The 21224-nt window shown below is 40.0% G+C and overlaps 1 protein-coding gene across 2 annotated transcripts in view; it reads left to right on the forward strand.

The window, feature by feature from the left end:
- The window catches only part of LOC110460336 (tax1-binding protein 1 homolog), a 32693-nt gene extending 14183 nt beyond the window's left edge, over nucleotides 1–18510 (forward strand). For both annotated transcript variants that reach the window (XM_021513181.1, XM_021513182.1), the window contains exons 12-17: nucleotides 4071–4170; nucleotides 4895–5051; nucleotides 5297–5371; nucleotides 10066–10414; nucleotides 13500–13575; nucleotides 15404–18510. In XM_021513181.1, coding sequence (XP_021368856.1) covers nucleotides 4071–4170; nucleotides 4895–5051; nucleotides 5297–5371; nucleotides 10066–10414; nucleotides 13500–13575; nucleotides 15404–15620 — 974 coding nt within the window. In that variant the 3' untranslated portion in view covers nucleotides 15621–18510. The remainder of the gene's footprint in view (nucleotides 1–4070; nucleotides 4171–4894; nucleotides 5052–5296; nucleotides 5372–10065; nucleotides 10415–13499; nucleotides 13576–15403) is intronic.
- The last annotated feature ends 2714 nt before the right edge of the window (nucleotides 18511–21224 follow it).

Below are 21224 nucleotides of genomic sequence, written 5' to 3' on the forward strand. Positions count from 1 at the left end.
GTAATGTCACCTTCCTCAGACGGTAACTATAGAACTTCCTGTAATGTCACCTTCCTCAGACGGTAACTATAGAACTTCCTGTAATGTCACCTTCCTCAGACGGTAACTATAGAACTTCCTGTAATGTCACCTTCCTCAGACGGTAACTATAGAACTTCCTGTAATGTCACCTTCCTCAGACGGTAACTATAGAACTTCCTGTAATGTCACCTTCCTCAGACGGTAACTATAGAACTTCCTGTAATGTCACCTTCCTCAGACGGTAACTATAGAACTTCCTGTAATGTCACCTTCCTCAGACGGTAACTATAGAACTTCCTGTAATGTCACCTTCCTCAGACGGTAACTATAGAACTTCCTGTAATGTCACCTTCCTCAGACGGTAACTATAGAACTTCCTGTAATGTCACCTTCCTCAGACGGTAACTATAGAACTTCCTGTAATGTCACCTTCCTCAGACGGTAACTATAGAACTTCCTGTAATGTCACCTTCCTCAGACGGTAACTATAGAACTTCCTGTAATGTCACCTTCCTCAGACGGTAACTATAGAACTTCCTGTAATGTCACCTTCCTCAGACGGTAACTATAGAACTTCCTGTAATGTCACCTTCCTCAGACGGTAACTATAGAACTTCCTGTAATGTCACCTTCCTCAGACGGTAACTATAGAACTTCCTGTAATGTCACCTTCCTCAGACGGTAACTATAGAACTTCCTGTAATGTCACCTTCCTCAGACGGTAACTATAGAACTTCCTGTAATGTCACCTTCCTCAGACGGTAACTATAGAACTTCCTGTAATGTCACCTTCCTCAGACGGTAACTATAGAACTTCCTGTAATGTCACCTTCCTCAGACGGTAACTATAGAACTTCCTGTAATGTCACCTTCCTCAGACGGTAACTATAGAACTTCCTGTAATGTCACCTTCCTCAGACGGTAACTATAGAACTTCCTGTAATGTCACCTTCCTCAGACGGTAACTATAGAACTTCCTGTAATGTCACCTTCCTCAGACGGTAACTATAGAACTTCCTGTAATGTCACCTTCCTCAGACGGTAACTATAGAACTTCCTGTAATGTCACCTTCCTCAGACGGTAACTATAGAACTTCCTGTAATGTCACCTTCCTCAGACGGTAACTATAGAACTTCCTGTAATGTCACCTTCCTCAGACGGTAACTATAGAACTTCCTGTAATGTCACCTTCCTCAGACGGTAACTATAGAACTTCCTGTAATGTCACCTTCCTCAGACGGTAACTATAGAACTTCCTGTAATGTCACCTTCCTCAGACGGTAACTATAGAACTTCCTGTAATGTCATCTTCCTCAGACGGTAACTATAGATCTTTCTGTAATGTCACTTTCCTCAGACGGTTACTATAGATCTTTCTGTAATGTCACCTTCCTCAGACAGTAACTATAGAACTTCCTGTAATTTCACCTTCCTCAGACGGTAACTATAGAGCTTATTGTAATGTCACCTTCCTCAGACGATAACTATAGAACTTCCTGTAATGTCATCTTCCTCAGACGGTAACTATAGATCTTACTGTAATGTCATCTTCCTCAGATGGTAACTATAGAACTTACTGTAATGTTACCTTCCTCAGACGGAAACTATAGAACTTCCTGTAATGTCATCTTCCTCAGACAGTAACTATAGAACTTACTGTAATGTCATCTTCCTCAGATGGTAACTATAGAACTTACTGTAATGTCATCTTCCTCAGACGGTAACTATAGAACTTACTGTAATGTCACCTTCCTCAGACAGTAACTCAGTGAAACCTGAGCAAATACAAAATAAACAATACTCACTCGAAATTGAAGCATTTTAGGTGTCTGATCCTGACTTCAAAAAATAATTATTCCACAAAGCTGATTGTGGGTTACCATAGAAAGAGAAAGATTTCCATTTATTTTTCATGTGGTTTTCAGAGATATCACGGTCAGTGTTAGTAAAAATAGAATTATTTAGAACCTAACTTTGAGGTAACAACTTTCAACCATAAACATAATTGCAATCATTTCACAAGCATTGCCCCCTCCTTAAGAAACATCATCTATCAACAACCAATCAGGCAAGGTAACTCAGGGAAATATAACAACCAATCAGGCAAGGTAAATCAGGGAAATATAACAACCAATCAGGCAAGGTAACTCAGGGAAATATATCAACCAATCAGGCAAGGTTACTCAGGGAAATATAACAACCAATCAGGCAAGGTAACTCAGGGAAATATAACAACCAATCAGGCAAGATAACTCAGGGAAATATAACAACCAATCAGGCAAGGTAACTCGGGGAAACGTAACAACCAATCAGGCAAGGTAACTCAGGGAAATATAACAACCAATCAGGCAAGGTAAATCAGGGAAATATAACAACCAATCAGGCAAGGTAACTCAGGGAAATATAATAACCAATCAGGCAAGGTAACTCAGGGAAATATAACAACCAATATTATAATTAACACAATTATAAACCTAAATCACTGGTCAAACTTACCTTTATGGCCTAGCCAAGATATAAAATATATATGTAGCATGCTGGCTCTAGATTCCAAGACAAGGGAGATTACTTGGATAATTACAAACCATGGTAAATGCTAGCAGGGCAGGAGTGCCTTGGAGGTTATTGGGATAATTACAAACCATGGTAAATGCTGACAGGGCAGGAGTGCCTGGGAGGTTCCTGGGATAATTACAAACCATGGTAAATGCTGACAGGGTAGGAGAGCCTGGGAGGTTACTGGGATAATTACAAACCATGGTAAATGCTGACAGGGTAGGAGTGCCTGGGAGGTTACTGGGATAATTACAAACCATGGTAAATTCTGACAGGGTAGGAGTGCCTGGGATGTTATTGGGGTAATTACAAACCATGGTTAATGCTGACAGGGTAGGAGTGCCTGGGAGGTTACTGGGATAATTACAAACCATGGTAAATGCTGACAGGGTAGGAGAGCCTGGGAGGTTACTGGGATAATTACAAACTACGGTTAATGCTGACAAGGTAGGAGTGCCTGGGAGGTTCCTGGGATAATTACAAACCACGGTTAATGCTGACAGGGTAGGAGTGCCTGGGAGGTTACTGGGATAATTACAAATCATGGTAAATGCTGACAGGGTAGGAGTGCCTGGGAGGTTATTGGGATAATTACAAACCATGGTTAATGCTGACAGGGTAGGAGTGCCTGGGAGATTACTGGGATAATTACAAACCATGGTAAATGCTGACAGGGCAGGAGTGCCTGGGAGGTTACTGGGATTATTACAAACCATGGTAAATGCTGACAGGGTAGGAGTGCCTGGGAGGTTACTGGGATTATTACAAAATATGGCTAATGTTGACAGGGTAGGAGTGCCTGGAAGGTTACTGGGATTATTACAAACCATGGTTAATGCTGACAGGGTAGGAGTGCCTGGGAGATTACTGGGATAATTACAAACCATGGTAAATGCTGACAGGGCAGGAGTGCCTGGGAGGTTACTGGGATTATTACAAACCATGGTAAATGCTGACAGGGTAGGAGTGCCTGGGAGGTTACTGGGATTATTACAAAATATGGCTAATGTTGACAGGGTAGGAGTGCCTGGAAGGTTACTGGGATTATTACAAACCATGGTTAATGCTGACAGGGTAGGAGTGCCTGGGAGATTACTGGGATAATTACAAACCATGGTAAATGCTGACAGGGCAGGAGTGCCTGGGAGGTTACTGGGATTATTACAAACCATGGTAAATGCTGACAGGGTAGGAGTGCCTGGGAGGTTACTGGGATTATTACAAAATATGGCTAATGTTGACAGGGTAGGAGTGCCTGGAAGGTTACTGGGATTATTACAAAATATGGCTAATAATGACAGGGTAGGAGTGCCTGGGAGGTTACCGGGATAATTACAAACCATGGTAAATACTGACAGGGTAGGAGTGCCTGGGAGCAGTCCAGGTATTCCATTCCTGTGTCGTTATTTTCAGTTTCAGATGGTAAACTTCAGTCTACATTAACTTCAGCCTATGCCTATTTTATCTCGAGCCTTTTTTTTTTATATATCAGATGGTAAAAAAGGTACAGAGCTACAGAGTTCCAGTCAACTGGAGAAAGAGTTGGAGACAATGGGAGAAGAGCTGAGGATACGCCAGGAGAAGAAACTCAAGTACGGCATTGTCAATGTGTTCTAGAATGTGTTAGAAAACTCTTCTGTTTTAAGCCAACTCTCATCAGATTGTGGACTATCAAAATTTAGATTCACCTGGGTCCACTATTTTGCCTGTTTCATTTGAGACTGATCGGGAGAACAAGATCTTGGATTATGACAGTTCAAGATTCTGATTGTTATGTCACCTTAAAAAAGTCTTATGTGACCAATGACAATTGTGTTTTCTTCGATGGTCATGCATGTCGATAAACAACTTACAATCTGAGAATGTGATTTGACATACAATGTAAACTACTAGGGTGGTACAGGAAAAAATAGCAAAGTGAAAGCAAGTCAAAAATTGACCTCAAATTTCTTGCACCAAAAGAAAAGTACAATGTATACATGATGGTTAACAAAATTGCAGTTGCTGCAAAGAATGCATCACATTCACGTATTTTTATTAGATTGGAAATTCCCGTATGACATATTACAAAACAGAGTGTTCTGCATAAGCGATTACCCACCATGGGATAATACAGACTGTTTGTTATGGCTTTTCTATTTTCCTTGATCTGCTTTCACCTCAAATTACTTTTCCAATTGTAAAATATCTATCTGTTGATATTCAATTGTAAATTATTGTGAATAATTTAGCATAAATATATAATATTGAAACTACTACTACTATCACTTTGATAGCTAAACAATTTACTGAAATGCAGATCTTTTGTACTTGTAGGTATAAGACACTGTACATTGAAGAGAAGGCCAAAGTAGAAAGCCTGCGTAAACATTTCCATGAAGAAATGCACAAGAAGGATGAGGAAACGAACCGCCTTCGCATACGTATTGAAGAGGCTGCGTCAGCAAATGAGACTCGAGTTAGATCCTTGGAGGTAAGACATTTAAAGTTTAAAGAATGCTGGTAATTCAATGCTATCCCTAACAAACATTTTGTCTTGTTTCTGTGTATATTCTACTGTAAAATGAATGATTTGAAGCTCATTTATTCTGTCTGTAATTGTTAGGTTGTATAGAGATTGTTCCATATTGTTTACAATTAACCTGTTCAGATTTGACTGACACTTTCACAGAATGTATAAGAATATCTGAGGAGAAAATATGTGATATATATTTGCAGAAATTTGTATCAGAAAAAGAGAAAAACATTGCTCAACTGGAAGGAAAACTGCGAGATACAAGCATTTTGTGTGATGTAAGTTTTTAGAATTAAATAGCCATTTTCAACAACTCATTGGTATGGTAACATAGGTCTTAACTCACAAACTCTACAGTGTAGAAACATTGGTCTTAACTCACCAGCTCTACAGTGTAGTAACATAGGTCTTAACTCACAAACTCTACAGTATAGTAACATTGGTCTTAACTCACAAACTCTACAGTATAGTAACATAGGTCTTAACTCACAAACTCTACCGTGTAATAACATTGGTCTTAACTCGCCAACTCTACCATGTAATAACATTGGTCTTAACTCACCAGCTCTACAGTGTAGTAACATAGGTCTTAACTCACCAACTCTACAGTGTAGTAACATTGGTCGTTACTCACCAGCTCTACCGTGTAGTAACATTGGTCTTAACTCACCAGCTCTACAGTGTAGTAACATAGGTCTTAACTCACAAACTCTACCGTGTAATAACATTGGTATTAACTCGCCAACTCTACCATGTAATAACATTATTCTTAACTCACCAGCTCTACAGTGTAGTAACATTGGTCTTAAATCACCAGCTCTACAGTGTAGTACCATAGGGCTTAACTCACAAACTCTACAGTATAGTAACATTGGTCTTAACTCACAATCTCTACAGTATAGTAACATAGGTCTTAACTCACAAACTCTACCGTGTAATAACATTGGTATTAACTCGCCAACTCTACCATGTAATAACATTATTCTTAACTCACCAGCTCTACAGTGTAGTAACATAGGTCGTAACTCACCAACTCTACAGTGTAGTAGCATTGGTCGTTACTCACCAGCTCTACCGTGTAGTAACATTGGTCTTAACTCACCAACTCTACAGTATAGTAACATAGGTCTCAAATCACAAACTGTACAGTGTAGTAACATTGGTCTTAACTCATCAACTGTACAGTGTAGTAACATTGGTCTTTACTCGCCAACTCTACAGTGTAGTAACATTGGTCTTAACTCACTAGCTCTACAGTGTAGAAACATTGGTCTTAACTCACCAGCTCTACAGTGTAGTAACATTGGTCTTAAATCACCAGCTCTACAGTGTAGTACCATAGGTCTTAACTCACAAACTCTACAGTATAGTAACATTGGTCTTAACTCACAAACTCTACAGTGTAGTAACATAGGTCTTAACTCACCAACTCTACAGTGTAGTAACATAGGTCTCAAATCACAAACTGTACAGTGTAGTAACATTGGTCTTAACTCACCAACTGTACAGTATAGTAACATAGGTCTTAACTCACCAACTCTACAGTGTAGAAACATTGGTCTTAACTCACCAGCTCTACAGTGTAGTAACATTGGTCTTACTTCACCAGCTCTACAGTGTAGTAACATTGGTCTTAACTCACCAACTCTACCGTGTAGTAACATTGGTCTTAACTCACCAGCTCTACAGTGTATTAACATTGGTCTGTATTCCCACTGCATGTGTATTGATGGGGGTGAACGGATGAGGAAACCTCTGAGAGATGGAGGTGAACGGATGAGGAAACCTGTGAGATGGAGGTGAACGAATGAGGAAACCTCTGTGAGATGGGGGTGAACGAACGAGGAAACCTCTGAGAGATGAAGATGAACGAATGAGGAAACCTCTGTGAGATGGGGGTGAACGGATGGGGAAACCTCTGTGAGATGAAGGTGAACAGATGAGGAAACCTCTGAGAGATGGAGATGAACGAATGAGGAAACCTCTGAGAGATGGAGGTGAACGGATGAGGAAACCTCTGTGAGATGGGGGTGAACGGATGGGGAAACCTCTGTGAGATGAAGATGAACGAATGAGGAAACCTCTGAGAGATGGAGGTGAACGGATGAGGAAACCTCTGTGAGATGGGGGTGAATGGATGAGGAAACCTCTGTGAGATGGGGGGAACGGATGGGGAAACCTCTGAGAGATGGGGGTGAACGGATGAGGAAACCTCTGTGAGATGGAGATGAACGGATGAGGAAACCTCTGTGAGATGGAGGTGAACCGATGAGGAAACCTCTGTGAGATGGGGGTGAACGAATGGGGAAACCTCTGTGAGATGGGGGTGAACGGATGGGGAAACCTCTGTGAGATGAAGGTGAACAGATGAGGAAACCTCTGAGAGATGGAGATGAACGAATGAGGAAACCTCTGAGAGATGGAGGTGAACGGATGAGGAAACTTCTGAGATGGGGGGAACGGATGAGGAAACCTCTGTGAGATGGGGGTGAATGGATGAGGAAACCTCTGTGAGATGGGGGGAACGAATGGGGAAACCTCTGTGAGATGGGGGTGAACGGATGGGGTAACCTCTGTGAGATGGAGGTGAACGGATGGGGAAACCTCTGTGAGATGGAGGTGAACGGATGGGGTAACCTCTGTGAGATGGAGGTGAACGGATGGGTAAACCTCTGTGAGATGGGGTAAACGAATGAGGAAACCTCTGAGAGATGGAGGTGAACGGATGAGGAAACTTCTGAGATGGGGTGAACGGATGAGGAAACCTCTGTGAGATGGGGGTGAACAGATGAGGAAACTTCTGTGAGATGGGGGTGAACGGATGAGGAAACCTCTCTGAGATGGGGGTGAACAGATGAGGAAACCTCTGTGAGATGGGGGTGAAAGGATGGGGAAACCTCTGTGAGATGGGGGTGAACGGATGGGGAAACCTCTGTGAGATGAAGATGAACGAATGAGGAAACCTCTGAGAGATGGAGGTGAACGGATGAGGAAACCTGTGAGATGGAGGTGAACGAATGAGGAAACCTCTGTGAGATGAAGATGAACGAATGAGGAAACCTCTGTGAGATGGGGTGAACGGATGGGGAAACCTCTGTGAGATGAAGGTGAACAGATGAGGAAACCTCTGAGAGATGGAGATGAACGAATGAGGAAACCTCTAAGAGATGGAGGTGAACGGATGAGGAAACCTCTGTGAGATGGAGATGAACGGATGAGGAAACCTCTGTGAGATGGAGGTGAACGGATGAGGAAACCTCTGTGAGATGGGGGGGAACGAATGGGGAAACCTCTGTGAGATGGAGGTGAACAGATGAGGAACCTCTGTGAGATGGTGGTGAACGGATGAGGAAACCTCTGTGAGATGGAGGTGAACCGATGAGGAAACCTCTGTGAGATGGGGGTGAACGAATGGGGAAACCTCTGTGAGATGGAGGTGAACAGATGAGGAACCTCTGTGAGATGGGGGTGAACGGATGAGGAAACCTCTGTGAGATGGGGGTGAATGGATGAGGAAACCTCTGTGAGATGGGGTGAACGAATGGGGAAACCTCTGTGAGATGGGGTGAACGGATGAGGAAACCTCTGTGAGATGGAGATGAACGAATGAGGAAACCTCTGTGAGATGGGGGGAACGGATGAGTAAACCTCTGTGAGATGGGGTGAACGAATGGGGAACCCTCTGTGAGATGGAGGTGAACGGATGGTGAAGCCTCTGTGAGATGGGGGTGAATGGATTGGGAAACCTCTGTGAGCTGGAGGTGAACAGATGAGGAACCCCTGTGAGATGGGGGTGAATGGATGGGGAACACTCTGTGAGGTGGGGGTGAACGGATGGGGGAACCTCTGTGAGATGGAGGTGAACGGACGGTGAAACCTCTGTGAGATGGGGTAAACGAATGAGGAACCCTCTGTGAGATGGGGGTGAATGGATGGGGAACACTCTGTGAGGTGGGGGTGAACGGATGGGGGAACCTCTGTGAGATGGGGGGGAATGGATGGGGAAACCTCGGTGAGATGGGGGTGAACGGATGGGGTAACCTCTGTGAGATGGAGGTGAACGGATGGTGAAATCTCTGTGAGATGGGGGTGAATGAATGAGGAAACCTCTGTGAGATATAGGTGAACGGATGAGGAAACCACTGTGAGATGGGGGTGAACGGATAGGGAAACCTCTGTGAGATGGAGGTGAACGGGTGGTGAAACCTCTGTGAGATGGGGTAAACGAATGAGGAAACCTCTGTGAGATGGGAGGGAATGGATGGGGAAACCTCTGTGAGATGGGGGTGAACGGATTGGGAAACCTCTGTGAGATGGAGGTGAACGGATGGTGAAACCTCTGTGAGATGGGGGTGAACGGATGGTGAAACCTCTGTGAGATGGGGTTTTCCTTTGTCTCTTCTACTAGGAGGACATTGTTGAGACCAGAATTGATCTTCTACACTTTTTGCAGCACTTGGGATCTTCATCTTTTCCTATCTTTCCTGCCAACTCTTTCTTTCTTGTATACTCTCTCTTAATGGGATGTCTCTAAAAGGCACCTTTCTACACGTGACCCTGGCTGTTTTTGGGATGTCAAATCCTTGTAAAAAAGAAATAAACATACTGTTTAACTTATCAAGTCTAAAGTATAGAAATGGTATAACTTACAGGTTGTAGACCACTGAATTCTTACTGTACATGGATTTTTATTTGTCTTCATTTACAAGCCATTGTAAAGTGAATTTGTTACAAAAACATAACTCTATGTTGTCATGACTATGAGAATATACACAGTGATAGTTCAGGCTTTCCAAGGCCCTGACAGACAGAAATCTGGTCCTAAACCAAATATGTTTGTTGCTGCAGTTGGTATCATCCTCCTTGTGTTATTTCAGTATTTAACTAGTATGCTTCAATGTGGATATATTTCACATGTGGGAGCTGTTGGTTGTTATATATTTTATTATAATAATGTATTTTTCTTCACCAGGGACCTGTCAGCCCCACTGGAGAGGCTGCCCCCAGAACATGTGCTGTGCCTGACCAGGGATCAAGGTTACCCCCTAGCCTGGCGTACCCCACTGGAGCCATGCCAGTGTTCTATCCTCTGGTGTACCCTCACCCCTCTCGCCAGTCTTATGTCACAAGGGTTGCCCCGCCACAGCTTCTGTGCAAGAACCACAGGCCGCTGGAACGCTTGAGATATCCTGAGCCTAGCCCCACTCTCCCGCAACCAAAGGCTGTTGGAAGTCTGTCTGACCCACTGAAACCTCTTCCAGCCCCCTTGGTTCCTGAGCGGCTCCACACAGCCAAGACGGCAGCCGTCATGCCTTCCCATGGTAAGTGATCATGATCCCCTCATTGGTGTAAATGTTTGTTGGTGGTTTTAATACTCACCTTTTTGTCAATGAATTCATTTTTTGTGAAATTCAATGTTTATTCTATCAATGTATCGGAGGTACACCAATATTGACAATGTGGTTTCCATTCTTCTTCCACAAAAGTGTGTAAATCATACAACATGACATGAACATTTCACACAATGGCAGCTCATGGAATGAGGATGCATGCAGTTGAATATAGTTGTTGTTAAAAACAGCAAACATCAATGTGATTTATGCCATAGACATTTGTCATCCGTCCTTCACTTTTTATTTAAAATGCTACTGGTTCAGAACAGCTGGGAGGATTTTCACTCAATATACTTTAGAGAATTGATGGGTGAAAAGTTATATTGTGGAGTTGCAGCCCCCTCTTTGGCCATTTAAGGGATATGAACTTCAGGTATAGATGAAGGAATTTTTACGAAATTTGCATGTAGCAGTCATTGGCCAAGCGGACTCATTGTTATATAATGGAGAGTGTGGCCCCCAGGAGCAGGGACTGATTAAGGAAATTCCTTCTTTTTCCATATGGATGAAGGGATTTTAACATGAATTGCTTTGGAGAATGCTTGGGTGAAGAGGAAATTGTCTTTTTATATTTAAAATAAATAAATGATTTATAGTGATGGATTAGTTTTAAAAAAAACATATAAACAGAAGGTTTAGCCCCTTAGAGGACAAATGTGCTGGGCTAAATAGGGCAACAGAAGTACATCTTAAAATCCTAGGTCCAATACGAGAAAAAGAGGTAAAGGAAGCATCGACTGGTAGCTAAGGGGATTCAATGTTATGTAAGGATGTAGCTACCTCCTGGGAGCAAACAGGTGGGCTCCCATTGGGGGAAACAGGTAACTCTTTAAAAATCATATTTCTTCCTTACAAATACAGAGATATTGACTTAAGTTTGTCTGGAGCTAATTCTTGGATCATTGGAACTCACGTGGTATAAACAGTTTGGCTATCCTTGGGTCAAAGGGGGTGACAGCTAAAACCTGAACTTAGGATTTGTTTGCCACTAAATCCTACTCTTTCTAAATGGCTGCCTGGTTAGTCAATATGTCAATAGAGCAAGTTGATGATATTTGGTGTAAATGGTACGACCCCTGGGGCTGTAATATTCAAGTCGAGGAATTCCACATACACACAACAGTCATAAAGAGACAAATCTATCCACGATTGACCAAGGCTTTGGCACCACACTGGCTCTAAAAGATGTCGCAGTGAACATGATTGACCAAGGCTCTGGCACCACCCTGGCTCTAAAACATGTCACAGTGGACATGACTGACAAAGGCTCAAGCCGAAGGGCCAAGTGAGCTTATCGCATGGTGCGGCGGCCGTCGGCCGTCCGTCCGGCGTCAACTTTTTAATTTAAACAACTTCTTCCCAATAACCAAGAGGCCCAGGCTGATGATATTTGGCCAGTAGCATGCTGGGATGAAGGGGTACCAAGGTTGTTTAAATGAATGACCTTGACCCACTTCCAAGGTCACAGGGGTCAAATATCTTAAAATCTTCAAACGACTTCTTCTCAATAACCAAAAGGCCCAGAGTACTGATATTGGGCCTGTAGCATGCTGGGATGAAGGGCTACCAAGTTTGTTCGAATGAATGACCTTGACCAACTTTCAAGGTCACAGGGGTCAAATGTCTTCAAGTCTTCAAACAACTTCTTCTCGACAACCAAAAGGCCTGATGGTACTGATATTGGGCCTGTAGCATGCTGGGATAAAGGGCTTCCAAGTTTGTTCAAATTTATGACCTTCACCCACTTCCAAGGTCACAGGAGTCAAATATCTTAAAATCTTCAAACGACTTCTTCTCAATTACTAAAAGGCCCAGAGTACTGATATTGGGCCTGTAGGATGCTGGGATGAAGGGCTTCCAAGATTGTTTGAATGAATGACCTTGACCAACTTTCAAGGTCACAGGAGTCAAATGTCTTAAAATCTTCAAACAACTTCACGATAACCAAAAGGTGGAGGGTATTGATATTGGGCCTGTAGCATGCTGGGATGAAGGGCTACCAAGGTTGTTGAAATTCATTACCTTGACCCACTTTCAAGGTCACAGGGGTAAAATGTCTTAAATTCTTCAAACAACTTTTTCTCAATAACCAAAAGGCCAAGGGTACTGAAATTAGGCCTGTGGCATGCTGGGATAAAGGGCTACCAAGTTTGTTCAAATGAATGACTTTGACCAACTTTCAACCTAATGTCCTTGTTCGACATTCGAGGTCACAGGCGTCATATGTTTAAATCTTTTGATAGGTTCTTATGAATCAAACACTGATATTCTGCCTGTAGCTGTTATTTAGTCCACTATTAAGATTACAAGTGTGAGATTAATACCAGGTGAGCGATTCAGGCCCATTGGGCCTCTTGTTTATTTGGACAATCATGTTCAGCTGTTCTGAATGCTATTGAGATGCAGGTTGGTTACAAGTAAAACCTCCCAGGGTATGAAAAGTACATGACTTGTCAAACATGTTATCATATGTGCTAAAGTAAACTATCTTTTTTTTACCAACATTTTATCAGATCAGTTGAAGTTTATGCAAATGAGAGACATAATTATCACAAATAAGTCCACTATATTAGTAGAATAATCCAAGAAGAAATATTCAGTTCACAATCAGCACAAAAAAATAGAAACACAATGCTGCCTGGTAAAGAAATGAGCTGAAGCTTAAGCTGGATATCATAACAAGAACATCCTACCAAAGCAGGAATCTAAATGTCGGCACTGGCTTATATACATAGCTAAAAGAGACAGGCAGTTGGGTACATCTCACAAGCAGACTAAAACTTTTTTAAAGTCAAAAGCTTTTTACCTTGCACAGTTGGCTTTCAGGAAGTGAAATGTTAAGAATTAAATCTAGTTTGATTTTAGGCAATCACCTGATATAATGATGATTTATTTAGTTTTGATTATTTTTAAATACCTGGTTTTATTAGCTCGCCTGGCCCTTCTTTAGTGATAGCAAAGTTACTAAACATGTAGAGTTTTCCTGATGTTGTTGCTCTGGTGTTTTCTCCAGGTGAATTGATGAATGAGTTCACAACGGACAATGTCATCCCCTCAGCACCACCTGCAGCTGGTCAACTGGAAGAAAAGTAAGTCTTGCCTGGACATCTCATGTGGCTGTTAGACATTTAATGGGGAACACCTGGTGTTTCTGTATGTGTTGGGAACACCTGGTGTTTCTGTATGTGTTCAAACACGTGATGTTTCTGTATGTGTTGGAACACCTGGTGTTTCTGTATGTGTTGGAATACCTGGTGTTTCTGTATGGGTTGGAACACCTGGTGTTTCTGTATGTGTTGGAACACTTGGTGTTTTTGTGGGTGTTGGAACATCTGGTGTTTATGTATGTGTTGGAATACCTGGTGTTTCTGTATGGGTTGGAACACCTGGTGTTTCTGTATGTGTTGGAATACCTGGTGTTTCTGTATGTGTTGGAACACTTGGTGTTTTTGTGTGTGTTGGAACATCTGCTGTTTCTGTGTGTGTTGGAACACCTGGTGTTTCTGTGTGTGTTGGCACACCTGGTGTTTCTGTGTGTGTTGGAACATCTGGTGTTTCTGTGTGTGTTGGAACACCTGGTGTTTCTGTATGTGTTGGAACACTTGGTCTTTCAGATGTGTTGGAACACCTGGTGTTTCTGTGTTTGTTGGAACACCTGGTGTTTCTGTGTGTGTTTGTGTAATTGTAAGACATCTGGTGTGTGTGTTTGTTGTATGAGTGTTTGATAGGTGTTGATAAGTAGCACCCTTACTTCATGTTCTTCAAAGTAAGCAAAGGAAAACTAAACCTTCCATAAACAAGGCCACTATAAGATGCTTTGCAACAAGTTGTGAAATGTTTGTATCTTAATCTTAAATCAATCTTAACATCTGCTCTTGAAGAACATGACGATCTAGAGTAATAATATTTAAGCAGGAACTTTCTGACAATGATGCTACAAATTTTGCAAAAGGAAATTACTTTGATATAAACTCAAGGTTGCAGGGTTCAGATTTGTAAAAATTCTTCTGCAGAATGGAAAGACTTTAAATAACCGAAAAATCTAGCATCATCCCAGTCTCTTGGTCATAATGGATGTGATCAACATCCAATATCTAAAGCACAATCATTCTACCAGAATTTGCCTGTGTCCTGCCATGCTCTTGGTCCCAGGACCATAACATGGAAACAGTTAAGATACCCACCTTATAACCCAATATGTGCTTGCTTGGTATGATTTGATGAACACACAATCAGGGTACCAAACTTAGCACTGGAGAATTAATCCCCGAGTGATAACATGGAAACGGTACAAAGTTTCCTATATATGAAACATCTTTGATCCCTTTGACCAACGAATCAATTGTTTGTAAAGGAAGAATTAAGTGTAGTTCCACTGATAGCTTGGCCCAAGGTGGAGTCAGTTGTGTGTTCAGGCAAAAGGCATGTAAGGCATCCGTGGGACCAGAGAATATAATGAAGGAAGGGTATTGCCTCCTGGAGGCCGAGAAACAGAGTTAAATTTGAGAAATATGCAGTGTTATATTTGATAAAATTGATTGTTTAAAGTCAAGACGGTTTAGGCCCTGCTCGGCTGATGCCTGCCTTATTTATAAATATCCCAAAATCTAAGATGGCCAACTGTCCATCACTTCTGATTGAGAGAGATATAACAGCTATAACATTTGTTTCCTTGGGTACAATTTTGTTCATACTTAGTGGTCATTTTTACTTGCTACAAGTAGCCTGATTAGCCTATGTGAATACAGTTTTATTACCCATTTTCTCCTAGATGATTGCTGTGGTTTGTGCTAGGTTTTGACAGAGTACATTTGGTTGAGTGGGACCCTTGCTTACCTGTCAGTGTTTTAATATTACAATCTGTTCAATAGTTTTACATGACCATTAGACTAATACAGTGAATTTTGTGATGAGCAGATTTGAGGATGCCATCGGAGAGGCTATGAAGATTTGCCCGGTCTGCAGTGAATCCTTCTCAGCTGATATTGACGCTCAGAGTTTTGATGATCACGTTTTGGGACATGTTGGAAATATCTGCCCAATCTGCCAGAAGCTTGTAGAGAATGCAAGTGACAACGAATTTCAATACCACGTCAACAAACATCTTGAGGACCAGGATCAGGAGACCATATAAATCACAGATCCCCAATTATGATCACAATCATGAAACTGTCATGAAAGATTGCTGTTACTACAAGAAATGATGAAGTGAACAGAGTTGTTTAATTTGACATGTATAACATTTATTGAAGAATGATTAACTTTAAGCTTGTCTTAACATTATGATGACTATTTTTTTTTTTAATACAATAAGAAAATTATGTGCTGTAACTGCAAGACGTTATCTAAACCAAGATAGATTGGATCACAGGTAATGCTACGGTTTCCTACAATCCTTTTCTCCCAGCCCATGTTTTGTTATTACCTGTAGGATCAAATTGTTTGTTATATGACTGGCAAAGTAAGATCATGTTTACACACATGTATCTACTGTATAGGAGGAACTTTTCACTGTAAAATGTACGTAGTAATCCTGGACATAGGTGATAATGGAAGGGATATGTATTGTTGTGCCCCAGTATCTATCAAGTCAATTCTGACCAACTGTATATGGATGTGGCCCAACATTAATTGTACATAGTATACATCATTCATTGTTCTTTGATTATATTTTGCCAGTTTGTTTGTTTTAAGCTCACTTGATTTAAATGCCACGGAGGTGATTGTTAGTACAGCCATCATCATCACCAAGGTGATTGTTAGTACAGCCATCATCATCACCAAGGTGACCTCTGCCACAAATTGTGAACAGAACTTCATCAGATTTGATTACTGGAAACATCTTCAGGTGGTGGTATTTCAAACTTGTACAAATAGATGGAGGAGATGAATCCCCTCCTTCAAACTTGTCCCCCCTCCTAAATCTGGCTGTCTGGTAAAAGGTGGTAGTGCTATCTAATGCGTCACCCTGACACCTTGACTCTGTCCTTGTCAGCATATATTCCTTTAGATGTATATCTACAGTTTTCAACAGATTTTCATTTTTTTTAAATCCAGGCTCCTGGGCCTCTTGATTTGTTTTTGTGTGGTATATGGCATCAACTCAGTAAAATTCACTTTGTGTAATGGTTATATTTCATAAATGCATCAATTTTTTTAGCTCATTTAGCACGATGTGCCAGTAAGCTTACGGTATGGTGCAGCATCTGTCATCTGTCCATTCTTCTTTGAAAAACTTCTTGAAATCTTCAAGACCCAGGATCCTGATATTTGGGCAGTAGGTACCTTGGACGAGTCTTCAAAGTTTCCTCATATAAATGGCCTTCATTTATTTTAAATGTTACAGGCATATATATGTTAAATATATCAAACATCATTTTCTAAAGAACTATCAATTCTAGAGCAATGCTATAAGATATAGACTAGCAACTTCAGTTTATTTTATTTTTCAATATGTTGTGTTTTGGTCAAAGGTCAGCTTTGAGTGCTGACTGAAGTCAGAGTTTAACATGGGCTATAAACATTGATATTTGTTTCTGTCAATGAAATTGTCCTAACTGTATAAGAAGTCACACCCTACTCATGAAATACAAAAAATGTCTTAACACAAAAATTGAAAAAACCCACTTAATTGATTAGTTTGGTATATATGATTGTGACATTGATTTACTTTGGTTTCTAATGATATAAAGGTTTCTGGCGATTTAGATAAGTGAGATTGATATCGGACAAGAAATTGAACTGATGATTACAGACATGTTATTTTCACGTATAGTACCTTTTTGTATTTAATATGAGTAGGGTTTAACTTCTTAATGTCAGTACCATTTTTTATTGACAGAAGCAAATGCCTGTGGCTATAAAGGGTAAAGAAATATCTTCTTTTGAAGTTCTTAAAGTCCAAGGGTTCTGATATTTAGCAAGTCATAAGCCCCATGTGAAATTATTCTCAAGATCATAACATGTGAAAATGGATGGGATGCCAATACCATAACAATATATGTGCTTACTGGACATTATCACGATCATGTTACCAGCATAATAAGATCTTGGGTCTGGACCTGGAGACTTAGTCCGATAGGCGTAACACTTGTGTTTGTAACAATTAAGATCCCAATCCTATTACCATATATTCATAAACATGTATATTGATCTCTACCAGCTTTGCTATGAAGAATATTTTGGACCAGAGATTCCCAATATAAATTAAAGGGAGAATATTTTGCCAAAACTGCTTAGATATCCATTTGAGTAATACAGGCCTTCTTGGCCTTTTATTTTTGTATTCATGTTAACTTTTCATTCTCTTCACACATATGTAATATTCATGCATTTGTTGAGGATACAAGATGATGAACGATTGTCAACCCTTTACGGGTTGTGTGTCCCAGATTGAGACTTAATGGACAAGATGACCCAGATGATTTGAGGTTGTATGTGGATAATATGGCCAAGGTGCTGGGTTTGAGGCTCTAAGTGGACAGTGTTGCCCAGAGGGTTTGAGGCTGTAGATCGGCTGAGGTTACAGTATGGTCCAGCGTTGCGAGACTATAAATTGACCATGCAACCCAAATGGTTTAAGACCCAGTAGACATTGAAGTCCAGATGGTTTGGAGTTTAACTCTTGTTGTTTCGTAATTTAGCCACAAAAAGACGAGATTCAACCTACCTTAACTCTCATTCTTTTGTTTTTTGCCCTGAAAAGTGGAAAAAAGGATTGAAATTTACTCAATCTCGTCTTTTTGCCTCGAAGAAATGAAGCGGATCAGCGACCGTATATTAGAGATATGATGTTGTACCAGAAGTGATTTATGTGGTGATAAACATGTAATTATTTCAAATTTGATACAGAAAGGGGTGACATATGATGAAGGGTTAGCAATTTGTCTTTCGAGAGTCTGGAATTGCTTGTAACAAGGTTTTATACAAATTTTTCAGCTAAATGGCAGACTGTTGTACCATTGCCATGGTAACTGTGATACTCTATGTGTGGTTCATGTATCAATAAAAATATTATAGAAACCTTTCTGTCTTTTAGTTCCTTTTAGCTCATCTGGTCTGAAGGACCAAGGTGAGCTTATGCCTATACCGTGGCGTTCGCTGTCGGAATGTTAACAATTTCTTCAAATGACTTATTCGTATCCGCTGCTTGGAATTTACCTAGATTAGACTGGAAGCAATTCCCTAGGTGGATAACTTGGCTATATTGCTTTGTTGCATTTCTTGGGAATTAAGAGATGCATATCAACCACATTTGGTTGGAAGCATTCTCAGGTAGTGGGGATTCAAGTGAAGGTGCAAAAAGTTTTTTTCAAATTCAGAGCATGAAATGTTAGGCTTTTGATCAGCCTAGAATGTCATAGGCACCTCTGACTACTGTCAACAGTCTACTGAGCCTGTTTTATCAACATACGTCCATATAAGCTGGTATTGTAAGGAAATAGTTGGTATTGAGCAAGGAGATGCACTTCAGTTCTTGTTTTCCAAAACACAAGCAAAAAGAGTAATTTAAGTAAAAGGCATTGTGGGATAAGTATGAAACTTTAACAAATCAAATTTCATCATATAACTAATATCTATGCCAAGTTGCATGCTTATCCCAAAATGCTTTTTATGTACAATCGGCGCATAAAGATTGGAAATAGGCAGAACAATTGATAAAACAATGAAATGGGTTAACTTTAACGATTAAAACAGATACCTATTTGAGACTAGGAGACTTAAAATTACCAGCAAATCAATCTTCATATATCAAACTAATCATTTTACTTAGTTGTGGTAGCAAATGCCATTTTTTATTTGTAAATTAACTTTGATAAATAAGAAAACAAATCAGGACCTGGAACTCACTTCAGCCACATGTGAGGAGAGCATCTTATATGATTGATATAACATACAATATTAACTATTAATATCTTATACTTATAGCTTATAAAGGTATCCTGCACTTTTTAATTCATTTAAGATCTTTAGGCTTGTTGTTTAGTAGGAATTTGTCATCTGGTATTGATTCGCTTGATAGAAATATTTAAATCTTTCGTGTTGGAAAGAAAATGTGAAAACGTTACATGTTTGAATCGCAAAATCACAAAATTGACTTTAGAACTATAAACAGGACATTACATCACAAACAGACCACATTAGTATAGATATCACCCAATACACTGTATATAAAACAGGTTTCAGATAGAAGAAAATGGTTAATGTCATTCATGAGAAAAATTCAGACTGACCAAGGATTCCGATGACCTCTTCCCCCTACAGGTTTCCATTAGGTGTCGGACCTTTCCAGAAAATGTCCATTTAACAAGGTAAGTTGTCAATAGAACTTATTTAATTCATGAATGGATAGTAAAACTTCTACTTTGCAGTATTTGAGTAATGTTAAAAGATAATGATAATAAACTGGAAGTTACGAAGAACTGCGCCCTCTCCACAGGATCTGGTAACCTTGGTTACCATGTGACTTTAAGGTACATCAGTACACTTGTACTCGGGGCAATCGCAACTTCTCTGCCAATTCCAGCATAAATACATAAACAACCTATAATAAACTATGAAACTCCCACTAACGTTCTTATATATTTGTTTCCGGATAGTCACATAAACATTACACAAATATCAAATTTTCATTAATTTTATATTATGTTTATACATTAATTTAAAAATCCGCAATTCACAACATATACGACAGAACAGTGGATTACCTGATAAAATCAACAACATTATTGAAAATATTAATTTCTAAGCACAATACTGAGGTCAACAACATTTTTAATTCGTTAGATGTATACCTCTGTTAAAATTATTTGTTGAAAAGAATAATACCACACGATAAAAGGACTGATCGAGCCTGTCTCTAGTGGCTACTTTCATCTCTAGTTCTATCAAGTCCAGTTTCATTTCCTCGCAGCCACGTATGGAACGCCAAATTAACATATATTCAATTAATAGTACCTTTTTAATTGAAGAAAGGTTCAATTGCTTGAAGATAGGTTCAATTCAATTGAAGATGGGAACAAGTAATTGAAGATAGGTTCAACTTAAGGTTCAACAAGCCCCCTAAAAGAGGTAATAGTCACCCTAAATTTCAACCCCATGGAAGTCATATTCAAATATTCTTATCACAAATCGGAATATATATATGTAATTTAAATACATTGAACTTGTACATGGGCTATTAAAAAGGTATATAACCAGGTCAACAAAGTCAAAAATACGGCATTAAGGCTGATGTAATGATAAAAGTTGCTCACCAGATTTATAACATGTCAATCTCCTAAGTGACCCAACTGAATGTTTCGAAATTATATGTTATTTAAAGATCATTTATAAACCTAGGTCAAGCGGGGCTTTATTTCTCTTTAACTATGTGTGGAGAGGCAAACCGGCCTCACAAGTAGATGATTGTTGCTATGGGAATGTACAAATCATAGTAAAACGTCAGAGTAACATATTTTAATGGTATATATGTGTATAACCATAGACATTTGACCATAAATACTACTTAAACTTCATATAAAATGTCCTTCCTTCACATTCAATATTGTAATAAAAGAGCTAGACTTGTTGTAAACATTATTGTACTTTTCAGCTTCAATGTTTATAACATGTCTAGCGCATTCATATAATCACATAATGTTATCAAATGGCACATCATCTCAAGTTCATTTATCGATCAAGGTTACTTAGCCATTGTTTTCTTATTTAAAATTTGCTAAAATGTATTACCAGGAGA

Source organism: Mizuhopecten yessoensis, unplaced genomic scaffold (assembly GCF_002113885.1).
Source record: "Mizuhopecten yessoensis strain PY_sf001 unplaced genomic scaffold, ASM211388v2 scaffold10359, whole genome shotgun sequence".
Lineage (NCBI taxonomy): Eukaryota > Metazoa > Mollusca > Bivalvia > Pectinida > Pectinidae > Mizuhopecten > Mizuhopecten yessoensis.